General features: G+C 41.9%; 1 protein-coding gene across 1 annotated transcript in view; it reads left to right on the top strand.

The window, feature by feature from the left end:
• Positions 1-1196: 1196 nt before the first annotated feature.
• Positions 1197-27957, top strand: part of TNFSF11 (TNF superfamily member 11) — a 44289-nt gene continuing 17528 nt past the window's right edge. Inside the window, exons 1-4 of the mRNA XM_056555442.1 lie at positions 1197-1492; positions 26107-26223; positions 27611-27656; positions 27729-27815. Of these exons, the coding sequence (XP_056411417.1) occupies positions 1328-1492; positions 26107-26223; positions 27611-27656; positions 27729-27815 (415 nt within the window). The 5' untranslated portion in view covers positions 1197-1327. The remainder of the gene's footprint in view (positions 1493-26106; positions 26224-27610; positions 27657-27728; positions 27816-27957) is intronic.

Below are 27957 nucleotides of genomic sequence, written 5' to 3'. Positions count from 1 at the left end.
CCTAATTGGCAGATGTCTCCTTTAAGAGAGTCCATTTCCCGCTTGTAGCTAGCTTCTAGCCAGCGGACACAGTGATCAAAGTCCTTCTTAGTGGGCAAAGCTTTCAGGTAAGACTTAATGTCCCACTCACCCCCATCAGCAGAGTCCTCCGAGAGTGAGGCATGGGAGAGCGGAGGCGAGGATGGTGCCTGCACGGCTTTCAGAGCGTAAGAACAGGGTTCCTGCGGCAGCCGCCATCTTGGGAGCCGGAGAGTCACGGCCTGCAGCCGACTGACTGCCGAAACAATGCGCAATGGAGCTGCAATCCACTTCCGCAGTGTTCAGCGACTTCTTCCTCCTCTTATTACCCATCAATAAAGCTAGCTGGGTATCAGGTGTGTAGTAGCCGGATAAGTGCTAGTTCAGGGAAAGTTCAGCCTCACGCCACCAAAAGCAAGCCACACCCAGTATATTAGTGATGTATTGTGTGGTATGCTGTGGTATACATTTTTCCCCATAGAATTACATTAGTGCTGTATTGTGTGGTATACGATTCCCCCCCCCCCCCCATAGAAGTCTATTAGTGATGTATTGTGTGGTAAGGTGTTGTAGATTTTTCTTTCCCCATAGAAATATATTGGTGATGTATTGTGTGGTATACATTTTTTCCCCATATAATTAAATTAGTGCTATATTGTGTGGTTTACGTTTTCGCGCCATAGAAGTCTATTAGTGGTGTATTGTGTGGTATATTTTTATTTCCCCATAGAAGAATATTTGTGATGTATTGTGTGGTATGCTGTGGTATGTTTTTTCCCCCATAGAAGTGCTGTATTGTGTGGTATGTTTTCTCCCCATAGAAGTCTATAAGTGACATATTATGTGGTATAGTGTGGTATATGTTTTTCCCCCATATTAGTTACGTAATGTGTGGTATACGTTTTTTCCATAGAAGTATATTAGTGGTGCATTGTGTGGTATGCTGTGGTATACATGTTTTCCCATAGACTTTTAATAGAACACGGAAAAACCTTCCTCTTGTTTTTCTACACACACTCATGCATGCGTCCCATTGTGTAATGTAGTCCTGGGTGGAGGGCACAAAAGGACATGCAGCCGCTGGTCACTTACTAGAAGCGCAGAACCGCTGGGCGGGACGGGACCGGGGAACACGTGCCACCGCCTCACTCTGTGACAGTAGGAGTCTACAGCAAAAGCCCCGCCCCCTCAGTGTCCGTCTCCTCCCCCTGCAGGTACTCTTATCACAGCTGGAGCCAGCTCTCCCTGAGTGGTGACAGCTCTGCCGTGTACAGTGTGCGGTGCGGCTCTTCCGGTGGACGCTGCGGGGATGAACCCCGGCGGGTACCTGCGGGGGACAGTGGACCTCGGGGGTCCCCCGGAGATCCGTGACAGAGCGCACACCTTTCCTAGGTCTGTCTTCATTGCTCTCCTCCTCCTGGGTCTGCTACAGGTTGGCTGCACGCTGGGCTTATTCTTCTATGTGAAGACACAGGTAATAAGTAGATGTAGTTATAGAGAATACATGGAGCTCTGCTACAGTATATGTTGTGACTATAGAGCACTTTTTAAAAATGTTTTCCATAGTATGCTATCAAAAGCTCTTTTACTGTAGATGTACATTTAGAGGCATTTATTCACACAGGATTTATGTGATTTTGACTTCCCTATTGAGTTGTGAAAGTCCACAATAAATTAAATAAATCCGCATACCAGCCCTGTGTACCCTATGTGAAAATAGAATGGGCAAACAGTGAGAGCCCAAAACTGATGAGCACAGGTGCCTATTTGTCAATGTATTCCAAAATGTGTCTCTCCAGCTGTTGCAGAACTAGAACTCTCATCATGCTGGACAGGCTTTGACTGTCCAGACATGATGGGACTTGTAGTTTTACATGATGGAACTTGTAGTTTTGTAAAACTATTCCCAGCATGCGTGGACAGCCTTTGCCTGGGAGTTGTAGTTTTACATCAGTTGAAGGTACCCTGTTTGGGGACTGCTGTTATATTTCTGCGTGATGGATACAGAGGTCTGTACTGGTTGTTTGTATAATGTTTATGACTATGGTCATATCATCATCATAATCCTCCTCCTCAGAGCTGATCATCCACCTAATACTACAGTGGTCCCTCAAGTTACAATATTAATCGGTTCCAGGACAACCATTGTATGTTGAGACCATAACTCTATGGAAACCTGGTAATTGGTTCTGAAGCCCCAAAATGTAATCCAAAAAATAGGAAAAAGTGAGGATTACAGAAAAATAAGTAGATAACTAATAGAAATAAAGCAAATCCTTACATATAAAAGTAAGAAAGATCTGCTGGGAGCTGTAAATCACTGTCTATGTCAGTGTTTCCCAACTAGGGTGCCTCCAGCTGTTGCAAAACTACAACTCCCAGCATGCTCGGACAGTCATTGGCTGTCCGAACATGCTTGGGAGTTGTAGTTTTGCAACAGCAGGAAGCACCCTGGTTGGGAAACAATGGTTTAAGTAGAGGACAGGAGCTTCTTCAGGGTCCTATACAGTACACACAGTGTCCCAAATGGAGTCACCCTTACTTGGTGTCCAAAGGAGCAGCTAACCCTGGCACAGGTAAGGAGTAATACAGAACTTGTAGTTCCTCCCCGTACTGTAGGGGGCGCTACCAGACACCAGTCAGTACATTCACTTCAGTAATACAGGTGATTTACCAGTAAAAAGCCCATTCTGATTGGTCAGTTCCTCCAGTTGTGACACATTTCACAGATCTGGACTGTCTGTAGCATTGTATGTTGAGTCTGGTTTCAGGTTACAATGGTCCAGAAAAGACCATTGTATGTTGAAACTATTGAATGTTGAGGCCATTGTAAGGTGAGGGATCACTGTACATGTCATCTGTAAAGTCATTAGTACACATCCAGCACTTGCCCTTGGATTCTCCTGCATATACACCCCTTATGCCCCACAACCTGTGCAGGTTCCCATCTGTTTCTATTGTACTATTCAGTCTTAGATTAACTACTAGTGTTGCTCGCGAGTATTCGTAATTACGAATATATAGTGCTATATTCGCGAATATGCAATATTCGCGAATATAGCACTATATATTCGTAATTACGAATACAGTTTTTTTTTTTTTTTCACAGTACACATCACAGTGATCATCCCTCTCTGCCTTCAGCTTGTGTGGTGTAAAGAAGGCTCTAATACTAATGTGTGAGACTGGCGTGTGAATTTTCGCATATGCGAAAATTTGCATATGCGAATTTTCGCTTATGTCAATTTCTGTATATGCGAATTTTCGCATATGCGAATTTTCGCATATGCCAAAATAAAACGCGAATATTACGAATATGCGAATTTAGCGAATATATATGACAAATATTTGTCCATATATTCGCGAAATATCACAAATTCGAATATGGCCTATGCCGCTCAACACTATTAACTACATCTTTTTGATGTTTTTGTTTTCATGGAATAGGAGTCCTTTCTATTTCTCAGAAATCTTTTTAGCAGTTTGACTTTCTTTGAAAAGATCTATTCTAACTTCCCTTTGACATTTAATTGTAACATTCTACTGTCTAATATGATAGTACCAGGAACGCTTATACTAGTTCTTAGTTACTTTACTGACAGTAAATGTAACTGTTAATTCATAACTTCTATAGACCACAGGGGAAATGCCTATGCTAGGCCTCTTTTCTCTTCAGGTCTAGTATATCCCATATTATCAGGATCTCATTTCTTACTCAATAAATTATTCTTACATTAATGTTTCCTAATAGAAGGCCAACGTGGTTGATTTTTGTCTTTATAGCATTGTAAAATAAATACCTTCTTTGCTGTATTGAAATGACTAAGAAGATTCACCCAACCTGACATCAAATGAAGTAAAATAGGCAAATTGGGTTGTCTTTTGTCAATAATTTGCCAAAAGCGCATGTCAGACTTGTTAAACTATATCACAAACTAGCAGAATCTGAAGGATAGATTGTCAATGGGCAAGTGACCGTTAATTCACCCGCTCTAAACCCAATACACAAGGTTTTAGTGCGGGTGACCCAAATTACAAGAAGGTCACAATGGAAGTGGGACCCAGTATGCTGGGTCCCATCTCCATTGCGAAAAGCTACAACAGGTGTCTCCAGAATTGGACTGCAGATACGGGTAAGCGATACCTGTAATGGTAGGGTCATTAAAAAAAAAAAAGCCTTTGACATATCATGCAGACATTTATGGTTGGTCGGTTGGTCCTGTCCTCTTCTCAAAATGTATGTCCAGTGAGCCTAAGGCTCTTCTCACAAAATTTCTATGGTATACTGTAGCCATATATGCTTTCAAAATCTCCCATTTATGCCAAAAGTATTGTCTCAATGTATACAACTGTACACCATACAATTATGTAAGGCAATCATTGGTCCCAGTGTTAAAAAATAAATAAATAAATAAAAAATTTAAAAAAATCTTGCCAGGTATGTTATTTTGTGGGATCCCTTTGTATGGAAAAGGGCAAGTAAACTACATATTTGCACAATTGCTAAATAAAAGGTATGCACATATCGCCCTATCTTATACCAAATTGACCTTTGGCAATGCTTATGTCTAAAAGAGGCTAAAAAAACATTTGCCATTTTATGTTGAGATCATTGCCCAGTGTATAGACCAAAGCTATACCATCAGCATGATGCTTCCTCTGCACTGCAGCCTCTAGTGACAATCAGGGGATCCCTAGAGGATAAAGTACACCTGAAGTTGCCAGGACACAGCCAGGAGTGGGGAAGGATAAGTGTTCACACCTACGGAATGTCTGCAAAGAAAATCTGTGCGGACATTCCAGAGACTACGGGCGCCGGCATAACATGCCAGCGCTAGGACCACACAGGAATGCGCCGTATCATAGACGGCTGTGCATTTCGTGGGGAGTCCGCCGAAAGAATGAACAGGTTCATTCTTTGTGCGGACATGGAATTCAGAATTTCCATGCCAGAAACATCTCGCCATGTGAATTCAACGGGACTCTGCTGCTTTGGAATCTCCGTTCAAATTCTGTACGGAAATTCCGGACTTGTGAACATGGCCTAAGCCTTCCAATTGGAGGAGAATACCCATAGTTTGTCAAGTGTTCAGTTCCTTTACAGTAAGCAATGACCTGAAAAATCTGGATTGAGCTCCGTACTTTGCTATTTTAGCCCAGAACAATTGTTCCATTCCCTTCTCAGTATAATAAGGAGAGGAAGCAGAATCCTTCTAGCCTAAATATGACTTTGGCTTCTGAAGCAAAGTATTATAGTTCTGACTCTCGGGCATTCTGGGGAAGATTTATCAAAACCTGGGCAGAGGAAAAGTTGCCCATAGCAACCAATGAGATTGTTTATTTAATTTTTAAGAGGTCTTGTTATGAATGAAAGAAGCTATGATTGGTTGCTATGGGAAACTTTTCCTCTGCACAAGTTTTGATTAATCACTCCCTTTTTCCTATTAATTCCTGTTTTTAAATAATTCTTTGACTTAAGTGTAGAGGCAACAGTTCCTTTGCATAACTCCCTCACAGAGTGGCCAGTTTTCTGTCTCTTAGTAAGGGCTCATGGGCCATAGTGCAGCACATAGAGAGGAATTTATGTGTGTGCTGTGTGGATGCTTTTTGGCACTGTTTTTAGTTGCTGTGAAATGAATGCCGAAGCGGAATTGGTGCGGATGTGTGGAAATTCTGCCATGTGAATAGACCCTTGGGCTGGGTTCGCATAGCAGAATTTCAGCACTGAATTCTGCATGGAAATTCTGCATGAATTTATAGCCAATTCACTTCAATGAAATTCCTGCTGCGGAAATTCTGCAGCAGAAATTCCGCTGTGTGAATTGGACAGCGGAATCCCATTGAAGTATATTGTCCATAAATTCATGCAGAATTCAGTGCAGAAATTTTGCCATGTTAACCAGGCCTAAGGCGGACTACCGCTGCCGCAGAGTCCCGTTGAACTCAACAAGATTCTGCTGCTCTGTGCACGCGGCAGAATTTTCGGGCCAGATGTTTCCAGCATGGAAATTCCTTTTTCCGTGTCCGCACAAAGAATAAACGTGTTCATTCTTTGCGCAGATTCCGCACAGAATGCATAAATATCTATGAGACGGCACATTCCGTGCGGTCCTAGCACCGTCAGATTCTGCCGGCGCCCTGTACTGTACGGAACATCTGCAAAGAGATTTTCCGTGTAGACATTCTGCCGTGCGAATGCAGCCTTAGGAGCTGTAGTCTGTCATTGTATGTGAGACCTAAGATAGCAGTTACTGTTTTTAGTTTGGAGCATCTATATATGTATATATAAAAAGAGAAGTCCTGACTCACTGACTCATCAACGCCCAGCCTAAACCCTCAGGCCTAGAAAGCTGAATTTTTTTCACAGGTGTTTTTTATAAGACGTAGACTAGGAATAAAAAGGTTTTTTTGAAATCCAACACTTAAAGGGGTATTCCGCCCCTAGACATCTTATCCTCTATCCAAAGGATAGGGGCTAAGATGTCAGATCGCCGCGGTCCCGCTGCTGGGGACCCCTGGGATCCTTTGGATAGGGGATAAGATGTCTAGAGGCGGAATACCCCTTTAAGAGGGGGGGGGGGGAAGGGGTTCAGAGTTTGTATTTAAGTCTGTCATTTTTGAAGCTAGAAGCTGTAAGTGTGTATGTTCCAGCATCACGTCCAAACGGCTAAAGATATTAACATAAAACTTGGCACACATGTTACTTATATGTCAACAACAAACATAGGATAGGTAATTTAACCCTTAGTCACCCCCATTTGCCAGGGTCTGGGTTTTTGTTTAAAGTCCCATGCAAATCAATGGAAAACGTATGTTCCCACATAACTTCCGTACGGCTGGAGATATTTCAATACCTAGTACACATATTACAGGTCTGGATAGGAGGATGGGATAGGAGATCAAGATAGGGGGACGGGATAGGAGGTCGAGATAGGAGGACAGGATAGGAGGTCAAGATAGGGGGACAGGATAGGAGGTCGAAATTGGAGGGATACCCTGTTTCCCCGAAAATACACCCTACCCTGAAAGTAAGCCCTAGCTGGATTATCGGGGTGGGCTGCAATATAAGCCCTAGCCCGAAAATAAGACCTAGGCCAGGGGTACTCAACTGGCGGCCCGCGGTCCAGATCCAGACCGTGGCCGCCAGTAATGCGGACCGGAACGCTGTGTGAAGGATGGGGGGGCAGCAGGAGTGTGGAGGATAGGGGGCAGCAGGAGGATGGGGGGCTGTAGCAGTGTGGAAGATTGGGTGCAGCATCCTCCACACTGCTACAGCCCCCCATCCTCCACACTGCTACAGCCCCCCCATCCTCCACACTCCCACACTGCTACAGCCCCCCATCCTCCACACTCCTGCAGCCCCCCCATAAATAAATAAGCCCTACCCTGAAAATTAGCCCTAGTGTGTTTTTTGTGACTAAAATTAATATAAGACCCGGTCTTATTTTCGGAGAAACACGGTATGATGTCAAAAGCTTCCTCCTTTGTTGATTTTCCTCCCCAACAAGGTTTAGGAAGGAAAAACTGGGCACGGCGATCAAAGTTGAAAGAATTCGGGTTGTTTGGATGCCTGTAGACTTTACCCAGAGCAGCCTCATTACTATAGGATCGTAAAAAGTAGATCTATGTTACCCTAAATTTAACGCGAGCGAAGCCGCAGGCAAAAGCTAGTATAAGATATGAATTTAAGTATGGACTGTTGCACATGTATCTGATGTTACCAATGTCGCTCTGTAATAGCACAGTGGAGGTAAGTTAAATGTTGTTTTGCTAGAAATAGAATGTGTTAATTGTTTTTCCAGGCCAAGAAGTCTCTATTATGTACCAGGAATATATCAAGTGTTTACATGGTGTCAATGAATTTGGCTCCTACATGGTAGTGTTACTTAAACATGACATAACAAAAACTGAATCATTAACTGCTTGTCAAAGTTAAGCTAAATTGTGGATCTGTTAAAAGACTATGGGGGAATTTATCATTGGATTACAGCCTTTTTGTGAAAATATGTAGCAATTTGCATAAAAATGTACATTTTGCCAAATGTGCTCTAGATGAAGGCAAATGTGTTTTTGCTTTTGTAGTTATTGATTTATCATATGCAGCTTTTAAAAAGAAGTCACAAAAATGACCGCAACAGTAAAACTTTTGTGAAAACTCAATTTAGCCCAGACCCCACTTTACCTTGCTCCAATTTACACTCTTTAGCTATTTATAAAGAACCTGTACCTTTTTGATAAATATGGGGAAAGTACACATGACGTACGCATCGGCAAATGGTGGTAAAAAATAACTTAATTTAGACATGCATTGATTTCCCCCTATGATGGTGAAGTAACTTGTCTATATAAAATATTGTTGGGGGTGGCGTTTTCTATTCTATTCTAATTTTACTATTCTTGTGATCTGATCCTGTTAGCAAGACTCGGACAGTCTTGCAAATAGTGGCACAGAGGTATATGTGCATCCACGCTCCATTAGGCTGTATTCTCATGTAGTAGCTGAATGTCATTTACTTCATGGGCCTGCTTCTAGGGCCCATTCACATGGCAGAAATTCCAGTGCAGCAGCCTCCCATTGTTTTCAATAGGGTTCTGTTACACCTTGCACACTGTAGAATGTCTGCAGTGGAAAACTCTGCTGTGGAAATTCAAATTCTGGACTTTGCTGAAACTGAAATTAACATATTCATTCTTTCTGCAGAGTCCCCTCGGAAATGCATTGCGGTCTAAGGAGAAGCGGTCTAAGGTGCATTTCCAATTGGTCCTAGTGTCGACTTAATTGTCTGCGCCTGCCGCACATAGAATGTCCGCCTGAAAATTTTCACTGTGCAGTTTTGTTGCAGTTTTTGCAGCAGATTTTAACCCCTTAAGGACCAGGCCATTTTACACCTTAGGACCAGAGCGTTTTTTGAACATCTGAACACTGTCACTTTAAACATTAATAACTATGGAATGCTTTTACTTATCATTCTGATTCTGAGATTGTTTTTTCGTGACATATTCTACTTTAACATGGTGGTAAATTTTTGTGGTAACTTGCATCCTTTCTTGGTGAAAAATCACAAAATTTGATGAAAAAATTGAAAATTTTGCTTTTTTCTAAATTTGAAGCTCTCTGCTTGTAAGGAAAATGGATATTCCAAATACATTTTTTTTATTCACGTTTCCAATATGTCTACTTTATGTTTGCATCATAAAATTGACAAGTTTTTACTTTTCGAAGACACCAGAGGGCTTCAAAGTTCAGCAGCAATTTTCCAATTTTTCACAAAATTTTGAAACTCATTATTTTTCAGGGACCAGTTCAGGTTTGAAGTGGATTTGAAGGGTCTTCATATTAGAAATACCCGATAAATGACCCCATTATAAAAACTTCACCCCCCAAAGTATTCAAAATGACATTCAGTAAGTGTGTTAACCCTTTAGATGTTTCACAGGAATAGCAGCAAAGTGAAGGAGAAAATTCACAATCTTCATTTTTTACACTTGCATGTTCTTGTAGACCCAATTTTTGAATTTTTACAAGGGGTAAAAGGAGAAAATGTATACTTGTGTTTGTAGCCCAATTTCTCTCGAGTAAGCACATACCTCATATGTCTATGTAAATTGTTCGGCGGGCGCAGTAGAGGGCTCAGAAGGGAAGGAGCGACAAGGGGATTTTGGAGAGTACGTTTTTCTGAAATGGTTTTTGGGGGGCATGTTGCATTTAGGAAGCCCCTATGGTGCCAGAACAGCAAAAAAAAAAAAACACATGGCATACCATTTTGGAAACTAGACACCTTGAGAAACGTAACAAGGAATAAAGTGAACCTTAATACCCCACAGGGGTTTCACGACTTTTGCATATGTAAAAAAAAAATTATTTTTTTCACTAAAATGTGTTTCCCCCCAAATTTCACATTTTTGCAAGGGTTAATAGCAGAAAATACCCCCCAAAATTTGTAACCCCATCTCTTCTGAGTATGGAGGTACCCCATAAGTTGACCTGAAGTGCACTACGGGCGAACTACAATGCTCAGAAGAGAAGGAGTCATAGTTGGCTTTTTGAGAGCAAAGTTTGCTCGGGGGGCATGTCACATTTAGGAAGCCCCTATTGTTACGCTGAGCGCTCCGGGTCCCTGCTCCTCCCCGGAGCGCTCGCGGCGTCCCTCTCTCTGCAGCGCCCCGGTCAGACCCGCTGACCGGGAGCGCTGCACTGACATTGTCGGCGGGGATGCGATTCGCATAGCGGGACGCGCCCGCTCGCGAATCGCATCCCAAGTCACTCACCTGTCCCGGTCCCCGGCTGTCACGTCCTGGCGCGTGCGGCTCCGCTCCTTAGGGCGCGTGCGCGCCAGCTCTCTAAGATTTAAAGGGCCAGTGCACCAGTGATTGGTGCCTGGCCCAATCAGCCTAATTAGCTTCCACCTGCTCCCTGTCCATATTACCTCACTTCCCCTGCACTCCCTTGCCGGATCTTGTTGCCTTGTGCCAGTGAAAGCGTTTAGTGTTGTCCAAAGCCTGTGTTCCAGATCTCCTGCTATCCTAATTGACTACGAACCTTGCCGCCTGCCCCGACCTTCTACTACGTCTGACCTTGCCTCTGCCTAGTCCTTCTGTCCCACGCCTTCTCAGCAGTCAGCGAGGTTGAGCCGTTGCGGTGGATACGACCTGGTTGCTACCGCCGCAGCAAGACCATCCCGCTTTGCGGCGGGCTCTGGTGAAAACCAGTAGCAACTTAGAACCGGTCCACCGACACGGTCCACACCAATCCCTCGCTGACACAGAGGATCCACATCCAGCCTGCCGAATCATAACACCTATGTTGCCAGGACAGCAAAAAAAAAAAAAAACACATGGCATACTATTTCGGAAACTACATCCCTCAAGGAACATATTATTAAGGATTAAGATTTTTTAATATAAGTAATTTACAAATCTGTTTTACTTTCTGGCACCAGTTGATCTTGCTGAAATGCTTCAGCAGGCATCCAGGGCAAACGCAGAGGGGGGCCCTGCGATCTGCGGCGATACTGGGCTGATCGGGTCTCTGGGACCCGACCGGCCGGTAATTTTGCATGATCCCGGTTGTCACAGACAGCCAGGACCATGCTGGAGTATAGGAGCGAGGTGGCAAGCCTGCCACCTCCTCCTATCCCCTGCGATCCGTCGGTTAGCTAACCGACCAATCGCAGGGGGGGGGGTTACTTCCTCCCGCCCTGCCCAGCCCCCTGGAAGTCCGAAGAGGATGGGAGGAAGACCAGAGGACGCGGCGGGGGACGGGGGAGTGCTGGGGCCCGGCCTGGTACTTACCTTGTCCCTGAAGACCCGGATCCCGGCAATGAAGACGGCGGCGACAGGGGAGTTCCTCTTCAGCCGCGGTCGGGCCCTTTACAGCAATGCACGTCGCCGTAAAGCGACATGCATTGCTGTAATGGGACCCTGTATACTACAACTCTCAGCATGCCCAGCCAGCTCTTGGCGTCTGGGCATCCTGGGAGTTGCAGTTTTGCAACATCTGGAGGTCCACAGTTTGGAGACCACTGTGCCCTTCCAGATGTTGCAAAACTACACATCCTCAGCATGCCCTTACTGTCCAGGCATGCTGGGAGTTGTAGTTCTGTAACATCTGGCCCTTCAGATGTTGCAGAACTACAACTCCCAGCATGCCTGGACAGTTTTGGCATACTGGGAGTTGTAGTTTTGCAAGATCTGAAAGGGCACAGATTGGGAACCACTGTTTTAGTGGTCTGCAAACTGTAGTCCTCCAGATGTTGCAAAACTACAACTCCAAGCATGCTGGGAGTTGTAGTTCGGCAACATCTGGCTCTTAAAGATGTTGCCGAACTACTACTTCCAGCATGCCTGAGAATGTTTGGGAGTAGTGGTTTTGCAACAACTAGAGGCACACTGGTTGGGAAACATTGTCTGTTTCCTAACTCAGTGTTTCCCAACCCGTGTGCCTCCAGCTGTTGCAAAACTATAACTACCAGCATGCACTGATAGAATGTGCATGCTGGGAGTTGTAGTTTTTCAATAGCTGAGCTGGAGGTTCCCCTCCTGTGAATGTACAGGGTACATTCACATGGGCAGGGGGCTTACAGTGAGTATCAGACTGCAAGTTTGCGATGCAGCAAATTTTGCGCGGCAGCTCAAACTCGCTGTAATCCCCCGCCCGTGTGACTGTACCATAAAAACACTACACTACACTAACACAAAATAAAATAAAAAGTAAAAAAACACTACATATACACATACCCCTACACAGCCCCCCTCCCCTCCCCAATAAAAATGAAAAACGTCTGGTACGCCAATGTTTCCAAAATGGAGCCTCCAGCTGTTGCAAAACAACAACTCCCAGTATTGCCGGACAGCCGTTGACTGTCCAAGCATGCTGGGAGTTTTGCAACAGCTGGAGGCACCCTGTTTGGGAATCACTGGCGTAGAATACCCCAATGTCCACCCCTATGCAAATCCCTAATTCAGGCCTCAAATGCACATGGCGCTCTCACTTTGGAGCCCTGGCATATTTCAAGGCAACAGTTTAGGGTCACATATGGGGTATCTCCGTACTCGGGAGAAATTATGTTACAAATTTTGTGGGGCTTTTTCTCCTTTAACCCCTTATGAAAAGGTGAAGTTGGGGTCTACAACAGCATGTTAGTGTAAAAAAAAATAATTTTTTTTACACTAACACGCTGGTGTTGCCCTATACTGTTCATTTTGACAAGAAGTAAAAGGGAAAAAAAGCCCCCCAAAATTTGTAACGCAATTTCTCCCAACTACAGAGATACCCCATATGTGGGCGCAAAGTGCTCTGGGGGTGCACAACAAGGCCCAGAAGGGAGAGTGCACCATGTACATTTGAGGTGATTTGCACAGGAGTGGCTGATTGTTACAGCGGTTTTGACAAACGCAAAAAAAAACAAAACACATGTGACCCCATTTTGGAAACTACACCCCTCACGGAATGTAATGAGGGGTACAGTGATAATTTACACCCCACTGGTGTCTGACAGATCTTTGGAACAGTGGGCTGTGCAAATTAAAAATTTTGTACAGCCCACTGTTCCAAAGATCTGACAGACACCAGTGGGGGGTAAATGCTCGCTGTTCCCCTTGTTACGTTCCTCAAGGGGTCTAGTTTCCAAAAGGGTATGCCTTGTGGGGGTTATTTTGCTGTCCTGGCACCATAGGGGCTTCCTAAATGCGACATGCCCCCCCGAACAAAATTTGCTCTCCTAATGCCAAATATGACTCCTTCTCTTCTGAGCATTGTAGTTCGTAGTGCACTTCAGGTCCACTTATGGAGTACCTTAATACTCAGAAGAAATGGGGTTACAAATTTTGGGGGGGGTCTTTTCTGCTATTAACCCTTGCAAAAATGTGAAATTTGGGGGGAAACACACATTTTAGTAAAAAAAAATATATATATTTTTTTACATATGCAAAAGTCGTGAAACACCTGTGGGGTATTAAGGTTCACTTTACCCCTTGTTACGTTCCCCAAGGGGTCTAGTTTCCAAAATGGTATGCCATGTGGGGATTTTTTTCTGTTCTGGCACCATAGGGGCTTCCTAAATGCAACATGCCCCCCAAAAACCATTTCAGAAAAACGTACTCTCCAAAATCCCCTTGTCGCTCCTTCGCTTCTGAGCCCTCTACTGCGCCCGCCGAACAATTTACATAGGCATATGAAGTATGTGCTTACTCGAGAGAAATTGGGATACAAATATAAGTATACATTTTCTCCTTCTACCCCTTGTAAAAATTAAAAAATTGGGTCTACAAGAACATGCGAGTGTAAAAAATGAAGATTGTGAATTTTCTCCTTCACTTTGCTGCTATTCCTGTGAAACACCTAAAGGGTTAAAATGCTGACTGAATGTAATTTTGAATACTTTGGGGGGTGCAGTTTTTATAATGGGGTCAATTGTGGGGTATTTCTAATATGAAGACCCTTCAAATCCACTTCACACCTGAACTGGTCCCTGAAAAATAGTGGGTTGGAAAATTGCTGCTGAACTTTGAAGCCCTCTGGTGTCTTCGAAAAGTAAAAACACGTCAATTTTATGATGCAAACATAAAGTAGACATATTGTATATGTGAATAAAATTGTTTTTGTTATTTGGAATATCCATTTTCCTTACAAGCAGAGAGCTTCAAAGTTAGAAAAATGCAAAAATGTTCAATTTTTTCATCAAATTTTGGAATTTTTCACTAAGAAACGATGCAAGTATCAACAACATTTTACCAATAACATAAAGTAGAATATGTCACGAAAAAACAATCTCGGAATCAGAATGATAAGTAAAAGCATCCCAGAGTTATTAATGTTTAAAGTGACAGTGGTCAGATGTTCAAAAAACGCTCTGGTCCTAAGGTGTAAAATGGCCTGGTCCTTAAGGGGTTAAAATATTGCAGAAGTTTCTGTCTAAAGTGTTTTTGGTACATTTACAAATAATTGAGTAAATCTATCATATCGCTCTTCCCGTGACTCTCCTAGCCTTCACGTGCTAGGTCTGAATTTCAATTCCATTCCATTCCTGGTTGACCTTGCGCTACATGGTTGTGCTCACTTCTCCAGGGTAGATCCAGGGTACACTACTATACACATTATGTATCATAGATTACTACTGTATATACATGTTTCATACACTGCTATATACCTTTATGTAATCCTTACTACAAGACACAGCCTCTGGTGGAGAGGGGCATCAATTGCATTGATAGGATCATGCCTGGGGAAGAAGGAGCAGTGAGACTGAGGCTGCTTAATGCAGGGGCCCCACTTCTTATGTCTGATTTCAGGTGAGTGGTCAAATCCTGGAAGGGTCATTCTGTGGTTATTATGGTAGTTGCATATAGGCAGTCACTAACAGCTTCTGTACTAAGAAGAAAAGATGAAGCCTAATAAGGAAGGGGAGGAGTTTAGAGAGGAAGGTGTGGATCTAAAGAGGTGTGGCCTTGACACATTTGGTTTGGGTTGGTGGCTGAGTTTAGCCAGGCCTAGGGCAGCACAAAAACCAAAATACTCCACTGACCACAGCAGACCATGTATCGCCTCCAGTTAGGTAGTGTTCGGTAAAGATTTAGACTGAGCTTTAAGAGTTTTGAGTTCCACTTCTAGGAAATGCAGATCAGGGATTAATGATACATAGGTAGATATTATCTGCATACTTCCTAAGTACATGAACTACATCAAAGTCAATATTTTCTTTTTTTTAGGTTTTGTGTGCTTTAACTAGAAAACAATAGACAGTAGTTTGTTTCTCTATAACATATTTAGGCTTAGCTCTACTTTAAAATGATTGAGTTTTTGTATGAAGAATTTGTTGGACAACCACAAAGAATTGAAAGATGAGTGAAAGTTTATAAGGTTTTGAAAGCTCTACTCTACATGCTTATGATATAACCACAAAAATCAGTCACAGGATGTGTGGAAAAGAGACAGAATGTTAATCTCAGGCTTTCATGATTATTATTCCAGCCCTGCAGTTACATTTATCTTGTGGAAATCTCTCCTAGTGTGCTTGTCCCATAAATTATCTGCTTTTTAGATTTTTAGTTTTAGAGCTTTCCAGTAGTTGACATTATTTTAGATCGGAAAAACATTTATTATGGTTATTGTACACTATCAAGACAGTCATGTGATTGGTGTTTTCGGCCTTTGAATACTCAGTGGCCTCTTCAGGATTGATTTGATTGGATAACATCCATATTACAGGTTATTGTCTTCCTGTTTAGACCACACTTGCATGTAGCGATGGTTACTACTGCTGCCTTAAAGGGGTACTCTGCCCCTAGGCATCTTATCCCCTAACCAAAGGATAGGGGATAAGATGTCTGCTAGCGGGGATCTAGCCTCCGGGACCCCTCGCAATCTCTGTGCAGCACCCGTTGTTTTAAACATAATGTTAAGAATGCCGGGTACTGCATGGAGATCGTGGGAGGGTCCCAGAGGCCTTTGGATAGGGGATAAGATGTTTAAGATTAATTAATTTATCGGGCTGGCCCTGTAGTTGCCACATTAATCAGCTACAAAACCAGGCGCAGCCTGTAATTATCGGTGCATCTCCAGCCAGAGTGGCTACTTAATGCAGCAACTCCAGGACCAGCCAGCAATGATCATTAATACAAAGCTAGCTGTGGCCGCTAGCGCTGCATGTAGGAGCAGCCTTAGCCTTTTAATTCTTCCTTTTATTTAACAATCAGTTATACATTTTAGTCTGGTCATTTAGTCTTCAATTAGTCAAATTAGTTTTCACCAGAGCCTGCCGCAAAGCGGCACCCAGGTCGGTACCCCTGGTTCGACTCATCCCCACAGGCAGTTGAGGAATAACATGGCACAGAAAGGTAGAGGCACAGATGTAGTCAGGGCTGGCAGGAGGTCAGGGCAGGCCGCAAGAAGCGAGGTCTGGTCACAGAGCAAGTAGGTCAGAAGGCAGGCGGCACAGGAGCAAGGTCAGAATACGTAGCAAGGGTCAGGTACACGGTGAGGCAAGACACAGGGGTCAAGGGGAAGTGAGAATTACTTCTAGGGTCAGCGCCCAATTATTGGAGAGAACACAGAGGAGCGTGGAACACTGCGGGGAACATGTCCGCCGGCCAGGGGGCTGCAGACCAGGACAGGTGAGAAGGAAGCAGTGCCGCCCGTGCCGAAGACAGCAGCACGGGGCGGCAAGATAGAAGTGCGCTCATGGCCAGCATATCTGGCCGTGGGGCAACTAGTAACAATATCCTTTTTATAACATATTTTATATAACATCAAACATGCTCTTTTCTTTTATAAAATTGAGATAGGTTAGCCCCTTCAGTGTACTTTAAAAATTTGAGTGAAAAAATTTGATTATTTCCACAAATTAATTTTTTTGTGGTCAGATAAGCTCATCGTACATTGCAACCAGTTAGATTCTACTATTTATTTTTTAAATAAAAAAATCAATGCTAACATAAGAAAATTGGCATATAAAAATCACACATTTTTGCATAAGACACAGAAAAGTAATACATTTTTTAACCAATTCAGATTTATTGAAAACTAAAATTTTAAGAGTCAGATGTTGTATGAGAAAGTTGGCATCTTTATTTTTTACTGCTAAAGTAAAGGTCTAAAAGTGAATCTACGATGTAGATCTATAAATGGCCAAGAACTTTATATGAAAGAGGGCTAAAATAACTAATTTTGATATTGATTATGCAAGTAGAAAATAACCCCTTTGTGGCCCAAAAGTTGATGCCCTCATTGGTTTAACCCCTTAAGGACTCAGCCCATTTTGGCCTTAAGGACTCAGACAATTTAATTTTTACGTTTTCATTTTTTCCTCCTCGCCTTCTAAAAATCATAACTCTTTTATATTTTCATCCACAGACTAGTATGAGGGCTTGTTTTTTGCGCGACCAGTTGTTCTTTGTAATGACATAACTCATTATATCATAAAATGTATGGCGCAACCAAAAAACACTATTTTTGTGGGGAAATTAAAAAGAAAAACGCAATTTTGCTAATTTTGGAAGGTTTTGTTTTCACGCAGTACAATTTATGGTAAAAATGACGTGTTCTTTATTCTGAGGGTCAATATGATTAAAATGATACCCATTATTACCTACTTTTCTATTATTGTTGTGCTTAAAAAAAATCACAAACTTTTTAACCAAATTAGTACGTTTATAATCCCTTTATTTTGATGACCTCTAACTTTTTTATTTTTCCGTATAAGCGGCGGTATGAGGGCTCATTTTTTGCGCCATGATCTGTACTTTTTTTTTAATACCACATTTGCATATAAAAAACTTTTAATAAATATTTTCTAATTTTTTTTTTTTAATAAAATGTATAAAAAAAGTAGCAATTTTGGACTTTGTTTTATTTTTTTTTTCGTTCACGTCGTTCACCGTACGGGATCATTAACATTTTATTTTAATAGTTCGGACATTTACGCATGCGGCGATACCAAATATGTCTATAAAATTTATTTTTTACGCTTTTTGGGGGTAAAATAGGAAAAAACGGACGTTTTACTTTTTTATTGGGGGAGGGGATTTTTCACTTTTTTTTTACTTTTACTTTTTTACAATTTTTTTTTTTTTTTTACACTTGAATAGTCCCCATAGGACATAGAACAGATCAGTGTTATCGGTCAGTGTCGGTCGGTTATCGGTGTTATCGGTCAGTGTTATCGGTCAGTGTTATCGGTCATCTTCTGCTCTGGTCTGCTTGATCTCAGACCAGAGCAGGAGACGCCGGAAGGAGGAAGGTGAGGGGACCTCCGTGCGGCGTTCTGAATGATCGGATCCCCGCAGCAGCGCTGCGGGCGATCCGATCATTCATTGAAATCGCGCACTGCCGCAGATGCCGTGATCTGTATTGATCCCGGCACCTGAGGGGTTAATGGCGGACGCCCGCGAGATCGCGGGCGTCGGCCATTGCCGACGGGTCCCTGGCTACGATCAGCAGCCGGGATCAGCCGCGCATGACACGGGCATCGCTCCGATGCCCGCGGTTATGCACAGGACGTAAATGTACGTCCTGGTGCGTTAAGTGCCACCACACCAGGACGTACATTTACGTCCTGTGTCCTTAAGGGGTTAAAGTATGTATGTGTGGTGTAATCATCTGATTATGGCCAATCTTCCACAAATTTGCGGGAGGTGATTTTATATTTTTTCTATATTTTAAAAAACTCAAAGCTGCTTTCATCTAAATCAAGTAATTTTCTTTTTTATTTCTCACCAAAGTGTCAAGAAGGCAGAGCAGATATGTTAAAGTGCTACAGTCTAAAACACGTCCTCGCTTGCCCTCACCTTCCAGCACTTTCTTGACTCAAGTACATGGCTAGGCTTGCAATTATGGAGGGAATGGGAGGTAAGGACATGCCAGAAGGTGTGCCAGGCTCTGGCTTTTGAGCAATTCGGCTCCACCTCCTTGATACTGCGCTGTTCACATAGCAGCTCCCCTGTCAGGACAATGTCCGCTGGGAGATTTTCCATGCAGACATTAGACCGCCTGAACATAGCTTCAGGGTATGTTTTCACGGCAGAATGTCCATACAGAACTCTGCAGGAATATTCCGCACAGACATTCCGCTACAGCAGAGTCCCATTGAATTAAGTGGGATTCTTCTGCACTGTTCACACAGTGGAATTAACGCAGCAGCTGTTTCTGCCACAGAAATCCTGATTCCGGTGTCCCAAAAAGAATAAACCATGTCTTTTCTTTTTGCAGATTTCACTCAGAAATGTATTGCCGTCTATAAACTATGTAACCATGTCTATGAGACGCTGCATTTCTGAGTGGTCCTATTGCCCAACAGATTCTTCAAATGTGCAGAATGTCCGTACGTGTTTTCCATGCGGACATTCTGCACAAATTACATGTGAACATGGCCTTACAGCAATCCAACAGTGGCCTTACAGCTTGACACACTTTATGTGCAACTTTATTGACCATGATTGATAAAATAGTGATAAAGTGAAAAGTATAAACCCATTAAAGCTAATAATGGTAACTGATATCCTGTCTGTCGCTCTACCCGAGAGCATCATATAGTAGAGGGAGAGAATTTGGACTGCTGATGTATAGGTTAATATGATTTAGAGAAGGATCTCTAAGTTTTTCCAGAGCTCAAATCCACCACATTTTCTGTGTAAACCTTAGTAAATACGTTGGAATCTGGCGGATAACACAACAGAATCAAGGCTAGTGAGTGTCCTGCTGACCCTGCCCATACCTGATGATTGCCAGGTTTTATACACACACTGATACAATGAGTAAGAGAACCCCCTTTAACAGTGGTTCTGCATCTTGTTATAGTTTTTATGTTCCATTAAATGCCTAAATCAAAACATGTAGTTACCATGTTGACAAAATACTGGTACAACTCTGTTCATATCTGTGTCAGAGGCTGTGTTAAAAGCCTCTGATGCAGATTCGCATGAATATGACACATTGGTGGAACCTGGTTAACAGACTAAGGCTGGGTTCACACTACGTTTTCTCCCATACGGGAGCGCATACGGCAGGGGGGGAGCTAAAACCTCGCGCTCCCGTATGTCACCGTATGTGCTCCCGTATGTCATTCATTTCAATGAGCCGGCCGGAGTGAAACGTTCGGTCCGGTCGGCTCATTTTTGCGCCGTATGCGCTTTTACAACCGGACCTAAAACTGTGGTCAACATCTCTCAGCCGAAATGTTGGACCACTCTTCCTTTGCAAACTGCTCTAGGTCTCTTATTGGAAGGACGCCTTTTCCCAACAGCAATTTTAAGATCTCTCCACAGGTGTTCAATGGGATTTAGATCTGGACTCATTGCTGGCCATCCATATCTGGGTATCATTGTCCTGCTGGAAGACCCAATATCTCGGATGCAAACCCACCTTTCTGACACTGGGCTGTACAGTGCGACCCAAAATCCGTTGGTAATCCTCAGATTTCATGATGCCTTGCACACATTCAAGGCACCCAGTGCCAGAGGCAGCAAAACAACTCCAAAACGTCATTGAACCTCCACCATATTTCACTGTAGGTACTGTGTTCTTTTCTTTCTAGGCCTCATTACATTTTTGGTAAACAGTAGAATGATGTGCTTTACCAAAAAGCTCTATCTTGGTCTCATCTGTCCACAAGACATTTTCCCAGAGGGATATTGGCTTACTCACGTTCATTTTGGCAAAATGTAGTCTTGCGTTTTTATGTCTCTGTGTCAGCAGTGGGTCCTCCTGGGTCTCCTGCCATAGCGTTTCATTTCATTTAAATGTCAACGGATAGTTTGCCCTGACACTGATGTTCGCTGAGCCTGCAGGACAGCTTGAATATCTTTGGAACTTGTTTGGGGCTGCTTATCCACCATCCATACTGTCCTGAATTGACATCTTTCATCAATTTTTCTCTTCCGTCCAAGCCCAGGGAGATTAGCTACAGTGCCATGGGTTGCAAACTTCTTGATAATGTTGTACACTGTGGACAAAGGCAAATCTAGATCTCTGGTGATGGACTTGTAACCTTGAGATTGTTGATATTTTTCCACAATTTTGGTTCCCAAGTCCTCAGGCAGTTCTCTTCTCCTCTTTCTGTAGTCCATTCTTAGTGTGGCACACACAGACACACAATGCAAAGACTACAGTAGGGATCAAAAGTTTGGGCACCCCAGGTAAAATTTTGTATTAATGTGCATAAAGAAGCCAAGGAAAGATGGAAAAATCTCCAAAAGGCATCAAATTACAGATTAGACATTCTTATAATATGTCAACAAAAGTTAGATTTTATTTCCATCATTTACACTTTCAAAATAACAGAAAAAAAATGGCATCTGCAAAAGTTTGGGCACCCTGCAGAGTTAGTATCTTGTACTGCCCCCTTTGGCAAGTATCACAGCTTGTAAACGCTTTTTGTAGCCAGCCAAGAGTCTTTCAATTCTTGTTTGAGGTATCTTTGCCCATTCTTCCTTACAAAAGTCTTCCAGTTCTTTGAGATTTCTGGGTTGTCTGTCACGCACTGCTCTTTTAAGGTCTATCCATAGATTTTCAATTATGTTGAGGTAGGGAGATTGTGAAGGCCATGGCAAAACCTTCAGTTTAAGCCTCTTGATGTAATCCCCCGTGGATTTTGAGGTGTGTTTACGATCATTATTCATTTGTAGAAGCCATCCTCTCTTTAACTTCAGCTTATTCATAGATGGCAGAAAGTTAGCATCCAAAATTTGCTGAAATTTTATTGAATCAATTTTTCCTTCTACTCGTGAAATGTTCCCTGAGCCACTGGCTTCAATACAACCTCAAAGCATGATTGATCCACCCCCCATGCTTAACAGTTGGACAGATGTTCTCTTCATTAAATTCTTCTTCTTCTTCTTCTCCAAACGTACCTTTGCTCATTACGGCCAAAAAGTTCAATTTTAACCTCATCGGTCCACAGAACTTGTTTCCAAAATGCATCAGGCTTGTCTGTATGTTCATTTGCAAAGTTCAAACGCTGATTTTTGTGGTGAGGACGTAAAAGAGGTTTTCTTCTGATGACTCTTCCATGAAGACCATATTTGTACAAGTATCTTTTTATAGTGGAATAGTGTACCACAACTCCAGTGTCTGCCAGATCTTTCTGGAGGGATTGTGCAGTCAAACGTGGGTTTTGCATTGTTTTTCTCACAATCCTGCGAGCTGTTCTGTCTGATATTTTTCTTGGTCTTCCAGATCTTGCTTTAACTTCCACCATTCCTGATGTCTGCCATTTCTTAATTACATTCCGAACAGAGTATATTGACATCTGAAAACCTTTTGCTATCTTCTTATAGCCTTCTCCAGCTTTGTGAGCGTCAACTATTTACAGTTTCAGATTTCTAGATAACTGCTTAGAAGAACCCATGGTGCTGATTGTTGGGGCAAGGTCAGATGAGTGTGGGCATTTAAAACCTTTGAGATTGATATCACCTGGTCTTCCCAGATGATGATTGAGAACAATCCATGACACTGGCAGGTCTCAGCTTTGCAAAGGGGGCAGTGCATACTATAAATTCTGCAGGGTGCCCAAACTTTTGCAGACGCCATTTTTTTGTTTTCTGTTATTTTGAAAGTGTAAATTATGGAAATAAAATCTAACTTTTGTTGACATATTATAAGAATGTCTAATCTGTAATTTGATGCCTTTTGGAGATTTTCCCATCTTTCCTTGGCTTCTTTATGCACATTAATACAATTTTTTTTTTCCTGGGGTGCCCAAACTTTTGATCCCCACTGTTAGTGAATTTCTCTCCTTTTAATCTGCTTTCAAGTGTGATTTTTATATTGCCCACACCTGTTACTTGCCCCACGTGAGTTTAAAGCAGCATCACATGCTTGAAACAATATATTTTTTCCACAGTTTGGAAAGAGTGCCAATAATTTTGTCCATCCCATTTTTGGAGTTTGGTGTGACATTATGTCCAATTTGCTTTTTTCCTCCCTTTTTTTGGTTTAGTTCCAATACACACAAAGGGAATAAACATGTGTTTAGCAAAACATATGTTACTGGAATCCTTTTTTGTAAGAAATACTTCATTTTCTTGAAAATTTTTCAGGTGTGCCAACATTTACGGCCGTGACTGTATAGTTCCTTCAGAGAACATTATAGATATCCATTGAATGGGCTTCTTTTTCTACCCATGATTAGTATACCTGAACACTTCCTTATTAATACGAAGTGGGTATCCAGTTTTACAAATTGTATGGAGTGTTTTTTTTTTTTTTTTTTTTTTTTATGTGGCATTAGTATGGCAAAAATACTTCTAATAGGCGGCTACATTGCCATAGTGGTAGTGGTTGTGTTTACTTGTAGAATTGAAAGAGAAGCTGTGAGCAGATCTGACAGGATATTATGCTGTGTGGAAGCTCTCACAGGCAAAACTTGGTTCCCATGGCGGGTTGTGAGCTTTGCATCTTTTGGCTGGGTTTCTTTTGAGTTGAAGAAGAGGAAGTGGTGGAGAAACGTTGCCTTTTAAAGACCTTTTAAATTATATTTCCTTTGCCTGTAATTATATATAGCTTATAAAAAAAAAAAAAAAAAAAAACACTTAGCCTCTGTTTTAGTAAACCTTTGTCTAACATGTTTTACAAGTACATAATAGTTTATTACTGCCAAGATTTTCAGGCAAAATCCTACAAAACTATATAAACTATAGTATTATTAGATTAGTCTCCTCTACTCAATCCTGCAAAAGACTCAAAACTCTAAATATTTTTTATACTATGATAGACAAAGTTGAAGTGGTTTTGGCTCATTCCATTCCAATTTAATTAAGTGTTTTGTGTTTGACTTGAACTGGATGGTATAGTAAAAACAGTAAAAACATGTATGAATGTCTTATTTCTCACAACGATATAGCTTTATAGCTAGAGTGGGTGAATAAAGTGAACCTATACTAGCCACTAATCTAAATGATTCCCAGCAAAGGTGGTTTATCAGTCATTAACCCCTTAAGGACCGGGGGGTTTTCCGCTTTTGCATTTTCGTTTTTTGCTCCTTGCCTTTAAAAAAATCATAACTCTTTCAATTTTGCGCCTAAAAATCCATATGATTGCTTATTTTTTGCGCCACCAATTCTACTTTGTAATGACGTCAGTCAGTTTGCCCAAAAATCTACGGTGAAATGGAAAAAAATAATTGTGCGACAAAATTGAAAAAAAAAACTCAGTTTTCTAAATTTTGGGGGCTTCCGTTTCTACGTATTACATTTTTCGGTAAAAATGACACCTTATCTTTATTCTGTAGGTCCATACGATTATTGGTCCTTGGTCCTTAAGGGGTTAAAGGATAAGTGTCATGCTAGAAAACTTATCCCCTATCCGAAGGATAGGGGATAAGTTTTAGATTGCAGGGGTTTGAGCCCTGGGCCCCCCGCGATCTCCCGTACGGAGCCCCTGTGCTTTAGCACAGGAGCTCATCATGTCCCCTGCCCGAAGCGAAAGCTGCCACGCCCCCTCCATTAAACTCTATGGGAGAGCCGAAGGTTGCCGAACGGCTCTCCCATAGAACTATATGATTGGGGCATGGCGGACCCCCCGCGATCTAAAACGTATCCCCTATCCTTTTGGATAGGAGATAAGTTTTCTAGCATGAGGCTTTTCCTTTAAGGGGGAAATTTATCAAAACCTGTCCAGAGGAAAAGTTGCTGAGTTGCCCATAGCAACCAATCAGATGGCTTCTTAAATTTTTTATGGGCCTTTTAAAAAAAATGGGCCAATCAGCAACCACTTTGGACAGGTTTTGATAGATCTCCTCCTAAATTCTTAATCTGATGTTTATTAGGTAATTTTTTATTACTTTTGTTACTATTGTAGTCACTATCACAGACTTTCTAGTATACACTGTAAGGCTTTGTTTCCACATTGCGGCTAATTGTCGGTGCCATAACTTATTTCTACATGCATTTTTGCTGTGCTTTACCGCAAACAAGTAAAATTAAATAAAAAATGCATATTCGCCTAAAACGCATCATGTTTACAGCTATTTTGGTTATTTAAAAAAAAAAAAAAATAAAACGCATGTGTTATGCTCCTGCGGTACCTCTAATTAGCCGCAACATGTGAACACAGCCTAAAGGTTTTCATGTGTTTATTAGCGGTTATCTCACCCAAAAAGTTTAAATAAGTGTTTATGAACATCTTTAAATGAACCTTGTCATGGAGGTACATTAAATTTTTTTTTTTTTTTTTTTTTATTGGTCGTGGTCTGGGTGTTAAGACCACCAGCAATGATTAGAATGAGCAGCGGTTGTGTGCTCCACATCCATTTTCGCTGCGATCTAGACTTAAAATGGAGCCCATCTCCTGCAACTGGAAGGAGGTCACAACTGGATTTGGATCCTGGTTTGTTCTATTGATTGGTGGGGGCCTGAACACCCTTACTCTGATGGATCCAAAAATTGGCATGTTTCTGCCACATTTCAAAAGTTTTGTTATATAGCTGGGACACTTTAATTTTACTGATTTTATATAAACTTTTAATTATAGGGCAACTGAGTATCTCATTGAGAATATTGTTCCTGGCATTGAACTTATTATTGTAGATCAGTGTGAAGTCAGTGATTTGGGCATTTATACTGTAAATTGGACACCACTGGTAAGTACTATAGTTCTCCAAGAACTCATATAAGGGTTATATGAGACCACTGTGGTAAAGGCAAGCCCTGGTAATTATAACTGAGGTTTTACAGAGGGATTCTGGAACGTGAGAACCCAACCTCAAGTAATCTATGTTGTAAACACAATATATATTTGCAAAGAGTATTTCCATATTTAAACTGGAAATAATAGTATAATCATGGGCCAGCAAAGCTTGTTCTTTTTGTTTTATTTAGTAAACTATGTTTTCTAGATACTACAGTTGGTATGATTATTTTTAAGATGGAAAATGGTCCTCTCTAGCAGTGTTTACTAACCAATGTGCCTCCAGCTGTTGCAACACTTTAACTCCCAGCATGCCCAGACAGCCAAATGGTGGGAGTTGTAGTTTTGCAACAGCTGGAGGCACTCTGGTCAGGAAACGCCGCTCTATAGTTTCAGAATAAGCCATAGAATTTCTACACATTCAAGCTGTGACTTCCTAAACTTTACATTTTTACGTTTTGCTTTAAAAGGTGGAGCCAAATTTGATGAATAAGAAAGAGCTTCAGTGTTGGAGGACAATTCTGAAGAAGGGAGAAGGAAATGAATGTGAAAAAGTACAGCTGGCATTTAATGAAGCAGTAGAAAAGGTATCTGTACTGAAATAAATGTGGAATTATGCTTTAAGATTTTACTTCCTGTGTGCAAGAGGCTACAATTGCTTGTTTCCCATATTCATTCTCTGTCTGTCAGATTGAATGATTTGTTGCAAATGCTTATTTGATTGAAAAAACAATGTTCATAAAGTCAGCACTGCATTTTGCTCAAAAGATAATAGAGTTGATTTACTATTGCAGGTGTTACAGATTTGGGTTGCAGTTTGTGCCGCAAAACTGGCTTGCATGGTGTGCACCACACATGTTTTAGAGGCCTCAATACTTCACTGTGACTTCACACACCAAAAACCTAGACAAAACCAAATAGCATGCACCACATTGATACATTTGGTGCATTTTTAGGCTAAAGTTGCACTGTTTGAGAAATAAATGCTTTTAGTGTTTTAGTAGATCTGGGCCAGTGTACTACCTAATACCCATCACCATGTGGCTGGTGAAAGCAGAGATTGGCTGCAGCATTGCCATCTCAGTATATGGAGACATCAAAATAGTAATGTGGGTGGTCCTACTACTCACTGGCAGATCACTGAGCAGGACCGCCCACATGACAGAATAAGCAGAGACTTCCATTATTACATTTCTGTGAACTTTCCCTACAAAACTATATATCCTTTTGCTCCGCTCCTCCTGCTCTATACCATGATTCCTGCAGACTGTACTGCATTTTTAATGTGACAAGATCACTTTCAGATTCCTTTTTTTTTTTTTTTTTTAAGCAATGTTCCCAGGCTGTGTGATTAAAATAGTCTCTACTTTCTTCCCCCACAGCAGCAGGTAATGTGGCACCCGGTATCTGCTGTGCTACACTTTCCAGAGCTGTAGACAATACGCTACATAGCTGCTCAGCCAATCCATGGCTGATGGTGATGGGGTAAACCTCTACAACCTGTGATTGGCTGAACAACAATGTGTCGTATTGTTTGCAGCTCCTCTACTTACTTCCCTGGTGGCATCCAGTGCTCACCAGGTTGCACTTCCTAGAATTGCAGACAGTATATCACATTACGGCTCAGCCGATTACTGGCTGAGGTGGGGAACCGCCGCGGGCAATAATTGACTGAGCAGTAATATGACTTATTGTCTGCAGCTCCAGGAAGTGCAACATGGTGGACACCGGGTGCCATAATACTGGAGGCTGCAGGAGAGTGAGGGAGGTAAGTAGAGGCTTTTTTATTTTATCACACAGCCTGGGCACATTGCTTGAAGCATGTTTTTTTTTTTTTTTTTTTTTTTTTTGCTGGACAAGGGGCCGTCTTAACAGTCCCTATATGACTTGTAAGAAAGCTATATTTGCACCATTGAATTATTATATTACCAGAACTTAACTTTTCCATAACTGGTTGTGTTTTAAACTTTACAGGCAGTACAAGGGCTAAAGTCACAAAAGCAGCTTCACATAGGGAATGGTAAGCGGATGATCAGTTATTGTTATCATTGTACCCCTGCTGTAAGAGTTTGACCTTACGTTTTGTTTTTAGATATAAGCCAGGATCCAGTCTTGTCGAGGAGCAATAACCACCAGACATGGCCAGCTGCACATCTTACAATAGCTAATAGTACTTCAGGTAAGTTGCAGTACACAGTGGCTAGTTATAGAAAATATAGATAACCTTACACATCATAAGTTTATGAGCTTTATGCTTAGTCCCTGACTTTCGCCACCAATTATATTTTGATGCAGATTATAGGTGATACATACTGTGTATA

Source organism: Hyla sarda, chromosome 2 (assembly GCF_029499605.1).
Source record: "Hyla sarda isolate aHylSar1 chromosome 2, aHylSar1.hap1, whole genome shotgun sequence".
NCBI lineage: Eukaryota > Metazoa > Chordata > Amphibia > Anura > Hylidae > Hyla > Hyla sarda.
The sequence above is the reverse complement of the archived record's forward strand: the minus strand, read 5'-3'. Positions and strand labels throughout refer to the sequence as shown.